The sequence below is a fragment of the Siphateles boraxobius genome, unplaced genomic scaffold (assembly GCF_051911475.1).
Source record: "Siphateles boraxobius isolate OS27281-9 unplaced genomic scaffold, OSU_SipBor_1 77, whole genome shotgun sequence".
NCBI classification, from domain to species: Eukaryota; Metazoa; Chordata; class Actinopteri; order Cypriniformes; family Leuciscidae; genus Siphateles; species Siphateles boraxobius.
Genome location: NW_027509205.1, coordinates 21,051,471 through 21,067,728, shown reverse-complemented (window position 1 = coordinate 21,067,728; position 16,258 = coordinate 21,051,471). Strand labels below are relative to the sequence as shown.

At 37.9% G+C, this 16,258-nt stretch overlaps 1 protein-coding gene across 1 annotated transcript in view; it reads left to right on the top strand.

Annotated features, from left to right (window-relative positions):
* The window catches only part of ctnnbl1 (catenin, beta like 1), a 59,773-nt gene extending 47,333 nt beyond the window's left edge, over positions 1-12,440 (top strand). The window contains exons 14-16 of the mRNA XM_077217997.1: positions 1,724-1,861; positions 1,951-2,023; positions 12,047-12,440. Of these exons, the coding sequence (XP_077074112.1) occupies positions 1,724-1,861; positions 1,951-2,023; positions 12,047-12,135 (300 nt within the window). The 3' untranslated portion in view covers positions 12,136-12,440. The remainder of the gene's footprint in view (positions 1-1,723; positions 1,862-1,950; positions 2,024-12,046) is intronic.
* Positions 12,441-16,258: the final 3,818 nt, after the last annotated feature.

Genomic DNA, 16,258 nt, shown 5'->3' with positions numbered 1-16,258 from the left:
TCCGCGTTTTCAGTCGTTTTAATGTGGACGGAGATCAATTCTAATACGCAGCTGAAACGCTGGTGTGGACGCAGATCATATTCATTTTAATTCTCCGTTTCTAAACTAAAACGCAGTGTGGATGGGGCCTTAGTCTTTGCACGTTTGCTTTGTAAACACTAGGTCTGTTCTTCCGCCCACGTCACGCTTGACCTTTCAACGTGATTACATAATGTGTGGCGCATATCAGAGCTAGTGCAAGATGAGCATTTGTGGTTAAAAAGTATATAAATGTTTCTTTTTTTAGAAAATGAGCGATGATTTGTCTAAAGACTCTTATTCATCGGCTGGGATCGTGTAGAGTCTTTGAAGCTGCACTGAAACTCACATTTGGACCTTCAACATGTTGGACCCCATTGAAGTCACTATATGGAGAAAAATCACAAATAATGGCAGTCTGAAAAGGAAACCCCTCAATTGAGATGCTCTAAAGGAGAAACTTGACTTTCATCCTCTATCCGGATCAAAAATCCTATTTGTTAATGGATTAAATCACACTTTGTTCTTAGAATTGCCTTGAAAGCATCTATATTTCTTGCAGAACATCTGAATGGTGTTGGCCAATCTAATTCTCTCAGAAAGCCTCTCTCAACGATCTGAGTCCGTGTTCTGTGTGTCTTCAGCAACCCGTGACCGCTGTGCTCTTCAGTTCTCGCCGACCTGCTGTTTCTGCAGCATTCCCGGTCTTCACAAGCCTTTCTGTTCATGTGCTTGCCAGTGTTTTATGCTGGAAAAGATTTGAATCCCCTGGAGAAATGCCAGTGTCAATCACCGAAATTACTGCATTCAACAAATGCCAAATGTCTTTGTCCCTTTAGATTCGGCTGCAGGTGCTTAAAAGCTGAAATCTGTGAAAAAGCAGCCTTTTAAACTGATCTGATCGAAACTGCAGTGCTTCTGCATAATAAATCAAATTGATATCTTTAAGAAGGTAGAAATATTTTATTCAGAGTATTTTTTTTTTTTTAAGTGTAGGGGTTCAGTGCATCTGCATAATTAAAAATATATATATCTTTAAAAAAGTTGAAATTTTATTCAGAGTATGTATTCTTTTTTTGAGTGCCAAATCCTTTCAAAAGTTGAACGATTTGGGATAACTTGAAAAATGCGAGTGTTCATACTTTCTAAGAAGGAGCTCTCAAACCTCTTTCAGAAACCATAAAGTCGAACTGGGTATAAAATAATAATTTATTGTGATTTAATATTAAATAAAAACAATAAATACCAACTACAAAATATATTGTAATACAATTTTTTTACTTTTAATTTTTCAACGGTAAGACATCAAGCATTTATTTTGATGAGTTGCAAGCAAAAAAAAAAGTGCTGCTACTTTTTATTATTAAAAAATTAAACAAAATAAGAAATATAATGTGAAAATACTATTGTTCTCTAATATAAAAAAAATTGAGTAATAAAAATACTACTAAAATGTCTTAATTTATTGATTTTCTAATGTTAAACCATCAAGCTTTTATTTTGACGGGTTGCTGGCATTAAAAAGATGCACTGCACTGTTCATTTACATGCATACAGTCTAAAACCGCTTCACTCAGAAACCGGTAGCGCATGTATTTATTTCATTAAAACACAGCTTGCATGATTGGACAATTGCACTAAGCAATAACAATATCAATGAATTGTCATATATTGTGCAGGCCTAACCTGTATTTGTGCTCCTCAGGATATGGTGCGGCGTGGCGAGATCATCGATGACGTGATGGACGACGAGTTTTACCTGCGCAGGCTCGACGCTGGACTCTTCGTTCTTCAACTCATCTGTTACATCATGGTGGAGATGTGCAGTGCTGGCGTTCCTCAGGTGCGTCACACACAACCCTCGTCACACACACATCGTTTCAGGTGGAATTAAAGCTCAATGTGTTTAACTCTGTGTGTCTTCTCTTCCAGTTACAGCAGAGAGTCCATCAGATCCTCAATCTCAGGGGAGGATCCGTCAAAATAGTTCGTCATATAATGAGAGGTAAGATTATAAATGATATCGTGAGCTTATCAAATGCTTATATCAACATCTAAAGAGAAATTATATTTTGCATATTTAAATTAAAGTTTTTTTAATTACCATGATTATGGTTTTTTGCACTTACATAAAGATGCACACAAGTTTTTTGGCTTTTTAATCTGCTCCAAAACAATGGCAGATTTTGCATTTATAAAAGATAAGCGCTTAACTTAGTCTCTCATTTCACCGATATGGATCAATGCTTTTGATGACATCACTCTGTACTTCAGCTTCTAATTAGATTTTCTGTCCAATCAAATGCTCTCTAGAATCGGAAGCTCCGCCCCCTATATTATAAATAGACGCTGAAGCTGCAGCTGAAATCAGTCACTTGTTCACACATTACTACTATCTTCTACATGATTTATTTATTTATTTATTTATTTCGAGCAATATATAATTACACATGACAAGGCAATAAGAAGCATTTTGATTAATCTGTACAAGCCTTTAAATTCATCATACTTTCATCAACTTAAACAAATACTTCAATCTATTGCTCGAAACGGAGTGGGTAGAAGTCAAACTTATTTGAACCCACCCCGATTACCATTAACAGGAAAAACAAAACAGAACAATGGTAGCTGCTTCCTTACACATTATCCTAACACTCAATTACAATTTTGTGTATAAATACATAAGAAAACATGAGAAAGGAAGAAGGGGAACCCCTTCTCCCTCACCAAAAGCAAAACAATACCCAAAACAAAACACAACATATCCTAAATACACACCATATATGATCTTAGGTAACAATTATAATAATACCAACAATGGTAATCAAATACCTACAAGGTAAAATAAGACCGATTATGAATACATGGATACATCTATGATAATATCAACAATGGTACTCAGAATACCTACAGGGTAATATAAACAGACTATGAATACATAAATACAAAACCACAAAATTAAACCATGCCCGCCATGTATTGTGATAAGACCTTCTGTTTATAGAGTACTTTAAATTTATGACTGTTTTGGCTTTGTTTGAGTTCCAGCCCCAAACTATTCCATAGTTTAACGAAACTATGTTAAACTATTCATCATTAACCAGATGAATGGCACATAGTGCACTATATATTAGAGATGCACCTATTACAATTTTCTAGGCCGATTCCGATTTTTCATTGAGTTTGACCGGCCGATACTGATTTTAGCCGATTCCGATTTCATTTTTTCTAACCACTTTACAGCACACACAAATATTTATTTTATCTCTTTTCTTTAGTAGAACATTTTACATTTTGCATAGAACATTTCTTGAACAATAATCGCTATAAAATAGAACCATGTAAATTACTCCTGGTGTGGGAAATTCACACACATCTAAACTGCAGTGTTATGGAAGAACCATTTCCTTCTTTTCACATCCAATATCCAACTAAAAAAAATGTGTTCATTTCAAAAAGAAAATTCATTTTCTTTTCTGACATAGCCTACTCCAGTTCTTGTTAAAACACACCAGACATGCAAATTCTGTGCATTTTGGGCACTTTTTGTGTAAAATCATATTTATTTTGTCCATCAAAAGTGTGCTTTCACTTTAATTGTGCATGAGTTGCAAAGCAAAAATAGACTCTGCGCTGAATCTCCCGCTTCACTGCTGATCATGCGCTGCTCCTGCTCCCGGTGTGAATGCACTTATCGATTAACATGCATGCGGAAAAAAATATGCGCTGCTCACGCTTGCTGTTTCCTACATGTGTGTTCCATGTGCACGTGTGATGCTGATGTTGCGCGATGTTAATCATGCGGCGCCAGAGTGCATTTGACCAGCATAAAATCGGCATACGTCAGACTGACCGGCTGAGCGCCGATCATGGCCAATCACATGTAAATCGACCAATTCCGGTCCCAGCCGATCAATCGGTGCATCTCTACTATATAGGGGACAGGGAACAATTCAGACAGTGTAAATATGCTTTCATTGGGCTGAATGAAGTCGGATTATATGATCGAGTCACCGCTGAACAGAAAACATATCAGATCCATTTGGATTCTGCACAGAATGCTATATTTTAAAGTGAATACTATATTTTAAAGTGATACTATATTTTAAAGTACTATATTTTAAAGGAGATTAGGAGGAGAAACTGTTAGAGAAACGGTTAACTGCGGCTTTACTGAGCTCAACTGCTCTGGCTGAGCTGTGATCTATACGAAATGCTTTTGACTGTTTTATAAAAAGGTGAGGAGCTGTTTCATATGCCCACCCTGTCCTCCTGTTTCAGTGGAAATTACGTCAACACATTGAATAATGCTGCGCATTTCAAGATTCTTTAGTGGGTCTTAAAAGGTCAGTCGAAAATAAGAAATCTGAAATTCAGACCAATTTGGATAATGCTGTTTATCTCAAAATGACAGATTTATCATAAAAACGTATCAGGCAAAGGCACTCGAGAGTTAAAGTAAATGTGTATAAAAAGACTTCGTTTTATTATGGCTTAGGCAATTAAAAACAGTTTTCAAATAACCGCACGCCGACGCATTGAGGCTAATGAGCCTTTATCAGAGTGTGTGTAACAAACACACTCACAGTCCTTTTAAGCGGCAATTAGTTAGTCATGTGACAATCACCAGATTACTTAATATAGAATAGCCACAATAGAGAAGAAATCGTTAGATAAATAGAGAAGACATATCTCACCAAAACATAATCAAACCTATGTTCAAAAAAAAGGATACAATATAACAATGCACTAAAGTGTAACAAATCAACATATCAATGAAATATACAAATCAGAACGAATAATATATTCTCAGTTCCAAACTTGGATTTAAAAAAAAGTACAACATCAAATAAGATATCAATGAAATGACCGATTTATAACTTTGGTCATTATATTAGCCCTTGCAAACCTTTAGCACTCAGTGTTTTAAGATTCAATTCACTAGCTGTTTTCTCAACAGTCCGGCCTCTGTAAAAGCGTAACAGTATCAGGTGGAGTGTGTGAAGCCGTTGAAGAACACACTTCCGCAGGCGATCAGCACATTCCCTGTTGCTAAAGCAAAAGGTTTGCTGTGCGCTGCAGTGCTGCTCGCTAGCGGCATATTTCACTCCATTTCTCTCTCTCTCTCTCTCTCTCTCTCTCTCTCTCTCTCTCTCTCTCTCTCTCTCTCTCTCTCTCTCTCTCTCTCTCTCTCTCGAGTGATATTACTTGTTCGGCTTCGCCCACTCTTCAGCCCACAGCACCTTGATTAAGTCTTGACAGCTTTCTGTTTCTCTCTCTCTCTCTCTCTCCTTCTTTTTTAACCACTACTCTTTCATACTTCATCCAGTATTTCTCTCGGGAAGAACCCAACTCTTCTTGATTTTGTTTTTTATTAAAGTTTAGTGAACATTGTGTCTGGAGGTAATTTTGAGATGTCGTGGTCCATCCGAATGAAGAGGACTGAATATATTTGTGATATAAAAAAATTAGCAGCAGCAATGCATTTTTATTTCGCCATGAAGTTTCCTGATCCGTTTTTTTTGTCTTGCAACTTGCAAGTATAAGAGTGTTAAGATGTAAAGGAGTCACTGGTAGAGGTAGTTGGAAAAGTTTGATTTTAATTGGCATTAATCAGTTCTGAAATCATTTCAGTTAATCGTTTTGAATCTCTGGTTCAACGATTCTCTTATCACTCTAAAATACACTTGCCACAGCTCGTATTATAATGTGTTAGAAACAAAACAAACACACACAAAAGCATATTTGAGATATTTTCCCCCTAATTAGATTATTTTTTTTAGCAAGTGACTGGCCCAGTCCCAATTCGCATACTATCCGTCCTAAATAGTATTCGAAAATATAATTAGTACTTCACAAATGGTAGTATGTTGAAATGAATGTTCCAAAGATACCCGGATGGTGTACTATATCCGGTCAGAATCCGAAGTGCGGATCGATGCGCACGCTAACGGCTAATATTGCCCACAACCCATCGCGCGTTGGACGAGGATTCGGTTAGAACTACAAACACGAGTGAAAAGTGTTAAAAAACTACAGACATGGAGGACGCGCGAGTACCGCGGTTATGTAGAGAGGTTTAGATAAAAGGGTTTGAGTGATTAATTATCAGTATCTAACCTGACGAAAATGTATTTACTCAACGTTGTCTACATTATATTGCATCTGCAGCAGCATTGTGAACTTTTGTAAAGATATGTTTAGCCATTACCTTTTAAATGCATCATTATATTCAAATTGCAAACACATGAGGAGAGTCTCTGCATGAAAGACCCACGACTGGCAGATGAACGTGCTCTCCGAAACGGTAGGAAATCAAATTAGATTGAATGGAGGATTTTAACTGCGACAAGATGATTGACAGGGGAGTTTACGGTGACAGGAACACGCAACAGAGCTGTCCGTTAAAGATGACGTGATAGTATGTCCCAAAGCTTGCCAACTCTTTTGCTACAAACTCAAAAGTATGTACTTTTTCTTCACAAAAAGAGTACATACCTTTAGGTCGTAGTATAAGTAGGCGAATTGGGACTGGGCCTCTGTCTTTATGACTGAGTCATTGAATCATCGACTCTCCCGATTCATTCAAAAATGCTAAATCATTCAGTCAAAAAACTACAGCGTCAGAAACGGATCAGCTGTGGCTTCGCTTGGAACTATTTCTGTTGGTGAAATAGAGCAAAAACAGTTAATATTTTGGGTCTAAAATTTGCAACTATGCATTTTTATTTGGCCATTACGTTTCCCGATCCTTTACCCGAGTGTTAAGTTAGAGCGCGTCAATGAATTGATTTCACTTTCTGGTTCAAAAATTCACTCATCAGTCTAGAATACATTTGCCATGTATTTTTCATGTATTAAATTGTGTTTGCTACAAAACACATACATATGACTTTTGTTTAAGAAGGGTTTCTTTATCTACTGCTTATTGGGACGCACAAGACTTTTCTTTGTGCTCTTGTTAAATTGTGCACTTCCTCCTCGGTGTGAACATTAATGATTAATCAGAGAGAGGACGTTCCCACCTGAACTCTGCTTTTGCTGGTGACAGATGAGAACTGTTGGCTGTAATGGTCAAGAACGCACCCTCCATGTTCAAAGGCACAAGCGTTGCTCTTTAGAAAGCTGCTATTAATGTGAGATAATGGTGTCTGCTAGAAGTGGTACATGCGAGCAGTTTAACTAGATCTTCATCCCCATTTAACTGTCCGTTCACTGCAGGTTCTCGGAACAGCTGTATTTTACAAGCAACATATTTTAATCCAAATATATTGAAATTGGAAATGCGTAATATTTTGGTGAATATATGTAGTGCTCATATTTAGTTGCTTTTTTTTTTGGTATGTTCAATTAGGATGATGCTGGTGTGTGCATGTATGTATGTATATATATATATATATATTTATACAAATGACTGACAATTTCGGTCATATATATTTATATATATATATATTTATTTTTACAAATGTCACTTTAAAGTTTGATTTAGGATGGTATTCTTTTTTTCCAGTTGATTTATATTTTGCAGACAAACATATTTTCAAAGTGGTCACATTTATTTGTCTGATTTGGACAATCAATCTATGAAACTTTTCAAAAGCCCTTAGTTTTCCATCTTCACTACTGTAAATTTAAACCATTTAATGCTTTAGATTTTTTTCCCCCCAGTATACCTGATTGAAATCTCAAATCCACTGGAAGCCTTTGTTGGGATTTTTCACGGTTTGAGGTGTCCTTCAGACTCTGAGATTGGCCGATCCTCCTGCGTGTGGTGGACATGTGACGGGTTTAATCCGAGCCGCAGGTCTGGAACAGTCTCAGCTGTGTAGGAGTGTGTGAGTGTCTCCCAGCAGCTGGTGTGGGCCGGATCTCTGCTGAGAAATTGAAGATTTCACCTGCCCTCTGTAGCAGCTGTGCCCGTGTCTGAACCGTGTCAGAGCCGTGCCCGGGCATCGCGCCCGCAGGTCTCTCAGTTCTGCAAATGTGCTTACACCGTATTAAAGGCAATCACGGGAAAAATGAAAACAAATGTTACACGAGGAATCAGACAGGTTGCGTTTGCTCTGCGGTTTAACCGTTATTGCAGTTTGTTTACTGGTTTGACTGATGGAAATTTTCCATTTCATTTTCTGCACCATCAGAAAATGGTGCAAATATGTCGTTCTGTCCTCCATCCATCCATTGATCATTCTGTCTATCTATCTTTCCATCTGTTATCTATCTATCTATCTATCGATCTATCGGTCTATCTGTCTATCTATCTATCTGTCATCTATCATTCTATCTATCATTATATCTATTGTTTTATTTGTATTTTTGTAGAATGTGTGCATTAGCTAAAAACTTTTTTTTTTGGTGTAGGATTTAAGCCAAAGCAGCATTTCTAACATTGTTGTCAGGTGTTATTGGTAATTTGCTATAGTTTCAGCTAATGACCTGTTTCCCAGATAGAAAACAGCTTCTATGCACGAAACCAGGTTTATCTGCTGTGTTTTACTGCAGAAACTCTGAAATGAAAACGCCTACAGAAGCCTCGACGCACTTCAAGGCCACGTTTGAGTCACAGGGAGTGTGTCATTGTGTTGGCCGCGTGACCTTGCTTGTGTGTACTGGTATCAGTGGGAAGCTTCTCTGCAGTGGGATGAAGTTTCCAGCATCTCACAGCTCATAATGGATAATCCTCTCAAATCATCCGGCATGCAGGCTCCTCAATCCTCCCTCTGTGTTTTTCAAGCCACTTTCTCCAGCCCTCGGGCTTCTGTTTTAATGTGCCACTTTGCTGCTTTTTTTTCTTATTGATTTATTTATTTATTTAGTGTTGGTTTTGATCCTCTGTCCCAGGGCTTGAGCAGGGCTTAGAAATTAATCCGAGAGCATGTCTACCTTTACACGCTTGCCGCTTGTGGTGCACACTTCTCAAAAACCCTCTGTTGAAGGTCGGCATGAAATCAAAATGGACCCAATTTCCTTTCTTGATGCACTCTTCTGGTCTTATTGTGAACGATTTATCAATGCTGGTTATTTTAAAGATAGGCGTTCCTATAGCGAAAATTGTAGAGGTTGTCGTCTAGGTCATTGGTTTGATTCTCAGCAAATACAAGAACTTACAAAATCTAAACTGTACCTTCAATGCAATGTAAGTTGCTTTAGATAAAAGCATCTGGCAAATGCAAAAACGTAAATGCTAATGCAAAAGTGCCATGATAAATAATCTTTAAACCGCGCCCATTATGCTTTATTATGCTTTATTATGCTAACATTTTCAAGTTTCTTTAGTGTGTAATGTTTAGGGCTACCTCCGCTGAGTTTCGTTCATTTTTGTGACTTGCTTCAGTTCTTGAAAACCAAGACGTCAGAAAGTGCTGCTTGTTTGTGTTCTTTATTTTACAAATGCAAAACGTTTTGTTAATGTGAGTTTACACAAATTAAAATAGTTTTGAATGAGGTATTACTCTTATCTGTATGACTAAAATGGAGTATTTTAAGTTGTTTGCACGGTTATCAGAAAGAAATGCTAGTGATCGTGCCGGCGCCTTCATGTCATGCAGTAAACGGAAACACACTAATACTTTAGCTTCCTCACTCTGCATAAACACTTATAATAGTGCACATTTATCTAGGTTAATGTTAGCCTGTTCCCACCAGACTCTCGTACATTTCATTTGTACGTAGCGTCTGGCACCGCTCCATTGACAAGCGTTAACTTCCTTGTAGGCGGGTACTCTATTGAAGTCTAAAACTATTGGATCTGCCCAGATTCACTCTGGATCTGCCATAACCAATCGCTAACGTCTGGTCATGACGTATGTCATGTTGAACCCCGTGGGGAGGAGGGCCACAACATCATGGCCACCAACAAAACTAAGCAAAGATTGTTCTCGCTCCGGCTTTAACTTCTTAATATTCGGCAGCGTTGCCACAATGGACCGAATGGCTTCGCTCGCATCTTTCCCCGCTGCCATTTCTGAACTATAACTCAAAATAACGCACAACATCAACGTCATCGTTCTCAGCCACTCCCTCTATTCACTGATTGTCCCGGTAAAAAATTGATCGAAGAAAAAAACCAAAGACTGCAGCACAATCCCAGACGTAGTACTGAAGGAAAATGTAAATTGAGCGGAAGTACTGAGGAGGGCGGAGCCAGGATAGGTTAATGTTAGAGAGAGAGGCAAAGTTGCTACTATTTGCATGTTTCAAATGATAAGCCATATTTGTGGTATCCAATTTTGGAATCGAATACTTGAGGTCAGGAATTGGATACTTTTATAACATTTAAATTTCGATTCCTCTTATAAATTCCTTTGTGAGCATTTTAATATGACTTTAAACCATTCAAGCTTGAGACGACTCCAAAAAGTGATTTTAAACCATTCAAGCGCGACAGGACTGAAGGCCTGCGTAACTATATTGTGCAACTCTTAAAGTGACAGCAGCCTAATATTCCTTCTGCCGTCTCTATAATAGCACTAATAAAACAACAAAAGGCAAATAAACTATATTTGTAATGTATTTTATTCATAAAGTGCAGTGTTATTTTACATTTCTTTACAGTTTCTGTACCTGAATTACTGAAAATCTTAAAGCACTGTTTATTTCAATAGTTTCTTTGTTCAGTTGTATCTATTTGTTGCGATAGCTAATTTTTTTATTTGTTGTTTTTTAACTACTGAGTTTTTACTTGTCTTTAATAATGCTTGAAATTCATATTAGTTATTATAGGCTTATAGTTTTTTTTTTTTACCTTATTGGAATAGAAATTAGAAATAGATAAGAATCGTAATCGATAAGCGGAACTGTTAAAATTCAAATGATACTCAACCCTAATTGTAGTATTGAGTTTTCTTCCGGGAACGAACACGTCACAAATATTCCTCATTTAAATAATTCCTACGCAGAATAAAGGGGCGGGGCCTGGTTAAGTTCGTTAGTTAGTTAGTAGTGTTGAAACTAGCGGTTATGGAAAGGGGCGGTTGACCAATCATAACACACTAATCCAGCTGACCAATCAGAGCACAGTGTGCTTTTCAGAAGGAGTGGCTTCATAAAGACAGGAACTAAACAGAGTGTTACTGACAGACTGGGAAGAGAGGAGCTGCAACAATGGAGAATAAGAAGAAAATAATGAACAATCAAGCAGGAAAACCTGTTCTAGTAGAGCCAAAAAACATCTAGATATAGATACTTTTTAAAGAAATTGTTGTCTGACAAATGAAAATTAACACTTTTTTTTTTTACTTGCCCTCATTTAGTTGCTTACCTGTACGTTCTTATTTTTTGTGTTGAAGTAACAGTGACAGAACAGAAACAACAGACTGCAATTCAAGTCGTTTTTCATTGACCGCGTTGAATGATGATGTCAAACGTGGCTTTTTTGCGTCTAAATACAGATACTGATGCCATTTCAGAGCTTTAGTGGAGGAGAACAATGAGGTCTCTTAAGCTCAGTCGAGGAGTGTTGTAAGTGTCCACACTGCGCTCATAAAAGTCTCCGTCTAAGCATATGTTGCCTTTATCGTAACGTCTGACGCCCTATGATTTCTTGGGCACCGTTCCAGCTCTCTGCAGGTTAGTAGAAACCGGAGTGTCCCGAAATAGCCAGACCTCAATCAAAACGGCAGATTTGATCAGACTGAGGGACACGCTCTCAAAGGCACATATCAAACGGCCACAGATCTTAAAGCTATTTGCCCGTTTAAGAACGGTACTTCTTAAATCCCGGTACCTCAAACCCAGAACTGCAGACTTTAGCTTTTTCCTAAAGCCTAGTCTTTTTTCCCTCCATGGCTCATGCATGATGAAGGAGGTCTGAAAATAAACTGTGGTGGGCTGTCAAGTGTTGTGTGACAAATTTTTTAAAAATACTTTCAAGGATACAAATTCTAGCTTTGATTTTTTTGGGATTAAAGTATGCAGCCTCTCCTTTGAGACGGCGTTAGCGAGGGTTTCTTGGCAGGGATAGTTGGTGTACATGAAATTCATCCAAATTACTAAACATCCTGTTTCTTTTTGCCTCTCGTTTTTTCAGAATATGCAGAAAATATTGGCGACGGCAAGAGCGAGGAGTTTAAGGAAAGTGAGCAGAAGAGGATCATGGAACTACTTGAGACCTTCTAAAAATCCGGCTGGAGCTTGATGTGTTTTTTGTAGCATTTTTACGTGTTATAGTGGATGACTTTGTGATGAACGTGGATTTTGACTTTCATCGTCAACCTGTCCTGACTTCTTTAAAGAAGCTAAGAAGGAAAAATCTGGTGTTTAACCATTTGCGTGGCTGATTGTATCCCGACAGAATGGATATTGCTATTGTATCTGTTCATATCTGACACATTTTGTTTGTTTATAGTTGTTGTTTTTTTTAAGGATGGATATTTTGTGTCAGAACAACTTAAATTTTCTTGTAATAAAAGTTTGTGCTTTGGTTTCTTGGTGCTGTTTCCTTTACAAGATTTCATACATCACCTTCCACTAGACTTAATGTCTCATTGGACCAATTCAGGCAGGGAAAAACTCATGTGCTGAAACATCATTTAGGAAAATGTCCTGTTTATGACTCTTTTCTCCACTCCAGCGCTCCTGCGGTAAGCTGATTAAGCGAAGAATTCTATCTTTTCAGTCTTTTGTTCATTTTTTGATCATTTAGGTCTCTTTATATGGATCTAGGGGCCAAAATAAACTTTCTAAACCTGCCAAAGGATGGTGGATTTTACTGGCCATGAAACTGTATGTGGCTTTTTTTTTGTCAAAGATTTATTTTTTTATTTTTTTTTCTCGTTATATCGGCATTTTCAAATTTTCTTTATTCTCTTATTTTAGTTTCAGTGGGGAATGTCTCACCACACAGAGTTCTGGATTTCCCAAAAAAATAATATTTGGCTTCTTAATAGCTTAGCCAATCTTCTGAAGGTACATTTCAGGGTTCCCACATTTTTCTATGATGTTTGCAATTGGTTGTGATTTACTGGATAAAGCATTTAAATTAGGGATGCATGATATATCGGCATCGGACGATATATGTTCATTTTTAATGTTATTGTTATCGACCCGATAAGAAAATTTGGCCGATATATTAAAGCCCACAAGTATGATGTTTTTGAATTGCTTGAAATATGATTTGAATCACTTCAAAAAAGTAAAAACAGTAAAGTGCAACGTGCAGCGCAGGTCTGTCATATAGGCCACATAAAATTATAATGATAACATTATATTTATGTGCTTAGGACATGGCTGTTAATAGTGAGTCTTTTGTCTTTGTAATCAGGCTCTCAAAAATCATAGACAAATTGGGATTTAGATTTATCGGCCAATGTATCGGTTTTCACCTTTCAAATATAAAGAATTATCGGTTATAGTACTGGCCAACTTTTTTTATATCGGTGCATCCCTAATTTAAATTATATTCGATTCTGAATGATTTGCTACTGAATCTCTAAACAATTTGTTTCGTTTGTTGTTTACACAATAATAATTTTTATAATAAGTGTATTACTTGGTGATTTGGTAAGTTTTAATTTTCCTAATATTCTCAGATTTTTCATGACTGTGGGAACCCTGAAATGTTGTTAAAAGATGTGTAACACAGTATATAAAATTGCTAGCGCCATGCTTCACTGTTTGAGCTATAGGAATATTTAATATATTTAAATGTGTATGGCACAAACCATTGCACATATATATATATAATGTTTATGTTGCAGTTGTTAAGTATTAATTTCCGTCCCCTAGATTTGATCTTTCTTTCCATTAGAGGAATCGGCTGCTGTGATTCTAATGGCCATTAATTCGATGTTTGTCCAGTGGCGATGAGCCAGAGATTCAAAATCCCTTGCTAATAGCAGGCTTGCTGAGCTAGCGTGAAGATGCTACAACTCTCTCTCATTTTCTAACCTCTTTCACATCCTCTTGTTAATTTACAATCCCTGCCTCACTCTCTCTCCCGCGGGGGTTAGTGTATGTATCGCCCCGGCCAGTGAAACGTTCTGCCGTATAGAGACAGTTTGCTTACTAAGCTCTCCTTCGGTACGGACAGTCTTCAACTGAAGGTTGAGAATGATTGTTAAAGCTCTAAAGCCAAATTGAATCAATCCAGAGGAGTTCTTCGACGGGGCGAACGGGGGGCCATTACGTTGGATTTATACTCACTGGAGGGCCACTGCTTTAACACAGACATTATGAAGGGAAATTATTATTGTAGTAACAAAAACATCTCGTGTGGCTCCGGGGCCTTGATGAATCGGCTTCGTTTGACGTGTTGAGGAAGACGGCGCTGCATTTCTCCAGCTAATTAAGTGCCTTAGTCTCATTACAGCTGCACTTTATCAGACATCGACAGCTCGAGGCCCCTGTGGCCATCGCTCGCCGTACACCGGCTTCCAAGCGCTCCTGCAGTCAAAACAAAACTTATTCAGACAACAGATATCATTTTTGATATCTTTATGGGTTCAGGAGACTATGTGAGGAGAGCAAAATAAAGTAAACTGTGACATACCCAAAAATTCTTCATACAGTGACTAGCAGTAAAATTTATACAAATTTGGGACCAATAATTATTCAAACACTTTGACCTGACCATGGTTTTCTTAAGTGTTTTTTCTTTAATTGCTAATGCGACCTTTTTACACCACAGACTGAACAAAATGAAGCATTGCTTGGTAATTGGTTGAGCTAAAATTGGTATTATCTAATTGTGTAGTTAAATTTAACAGATATTCAACATAATTCATTTGTGAGACAGTCTAGCAGGAGGATGAACAAAACCAGTGAAATATCAACTGATTTCATAACTCATATTTTATTACCATTTTCTAAACTATAAGCGAATAAACTGTGATAATGTGAGAAATGTTGAAAGTGTCTGAATACATTTTGGTTTGACTGTACATACACCAGTTGAACCAGTCTAAGGCCTTTGTTTTGTCCCATTGTCGTTTTCCGTGATAAGTCTCTGTCCCTTAGCCCCGGGACAAGTGCACAAGAGTCATTATCTCTCCGACTCTTTCTCCGCACGTTCTCTTTTGTTTATCCATCGGCCTTGTCCTCGGAGGAGCTCCACTTTTCCCCGCTGATGCTTCTGGCATATTAAATATTCTCTGGCTGTCCTTTCCGTGCTTCTATTGGCGCAGCACAGCTTTATTTGTGAGATCTCTGTATTTCCCGGCGTCTCTGGAGGTCAGTGATTTCCCGCTAGTTCTCGTTGTTACCAGGGAGATGGTTTTCAGAGAGAGGGAGGCGTAAATACTGTAGAGGAATCCCGACAATTGGAGGAGGTGATGTGCGACAGTTACCCATCTGTTGAATTGTACATCATGATGAATAGTGTGTGCTGAGAACATTATTGATGCCTCTCTGCCAACGCATCTAACTTGCAATGCAAATGAGCGGTAAGTAGAGAACAGGGCGAGCGCCTGGCGCGCTTCAAGGACACGCTCATTACCGTAGCCAAGCTTGTCGCTAGCAAATGCCAATCACTTTCGTCTGGTTGGTTTGCCGAGGCCGCAACGACTCACGCAGAGCAACATCTGCTTCCACCCTCCCTTCCTCTGAAATCACCCATATAAAACTCGGGATCGTTATTTGCATTTTGAACTGACGGGAAGGGCAGGTATCCCAGCACGCATCTCTTATCAGTGATTATGACACTGGCGCGCTAACGGTGATTCAACAGCAATTTCACAGCCCAGAGAGCTCGGAATAATTGTCTTTTTCTGAGTGATTGAGTTGAGCTCGTTGAGCGCTGATTTTCACCTCTTTGCATCGGCTAAATTGATACAAACCTGTGGCGGGAATGTTCTTTTAGTTCCACTTTATATTCCCGCTATTGTGCAGGTCACAGGGAAAGGTTGAATTGAGTTAGTAAGAAGTTAAGTAGGTCAGTAAGAAGTTGAATAGTAACATTCCCTGAGTATCTAAAAAAACATGTAAAATTATTTTTATCTTGACAAAAAGTAGCCTTGTGGTGTCAAGTTGCTTCCTATATAGTAGCCTATTGTTTACTCTTACCTTATTCATAGGCTATACAGCTGTACTTTCAGATAATTTATCTGAAAGTACAGCTGTATAGCCTATGAATATGTTTTTTCTTTAATTGCTAATGCAACCTTTTTACACCACAGACTGAACAACATGAAGCATTGCTTGGTAATTGGTTGAGCTAAACTGGTATTATCTAATTGTGTAGTTAAATTTAACAGATACTCAACATAATTCATTTGTGAGACAGTCTAACAGAAGGATGAACAAA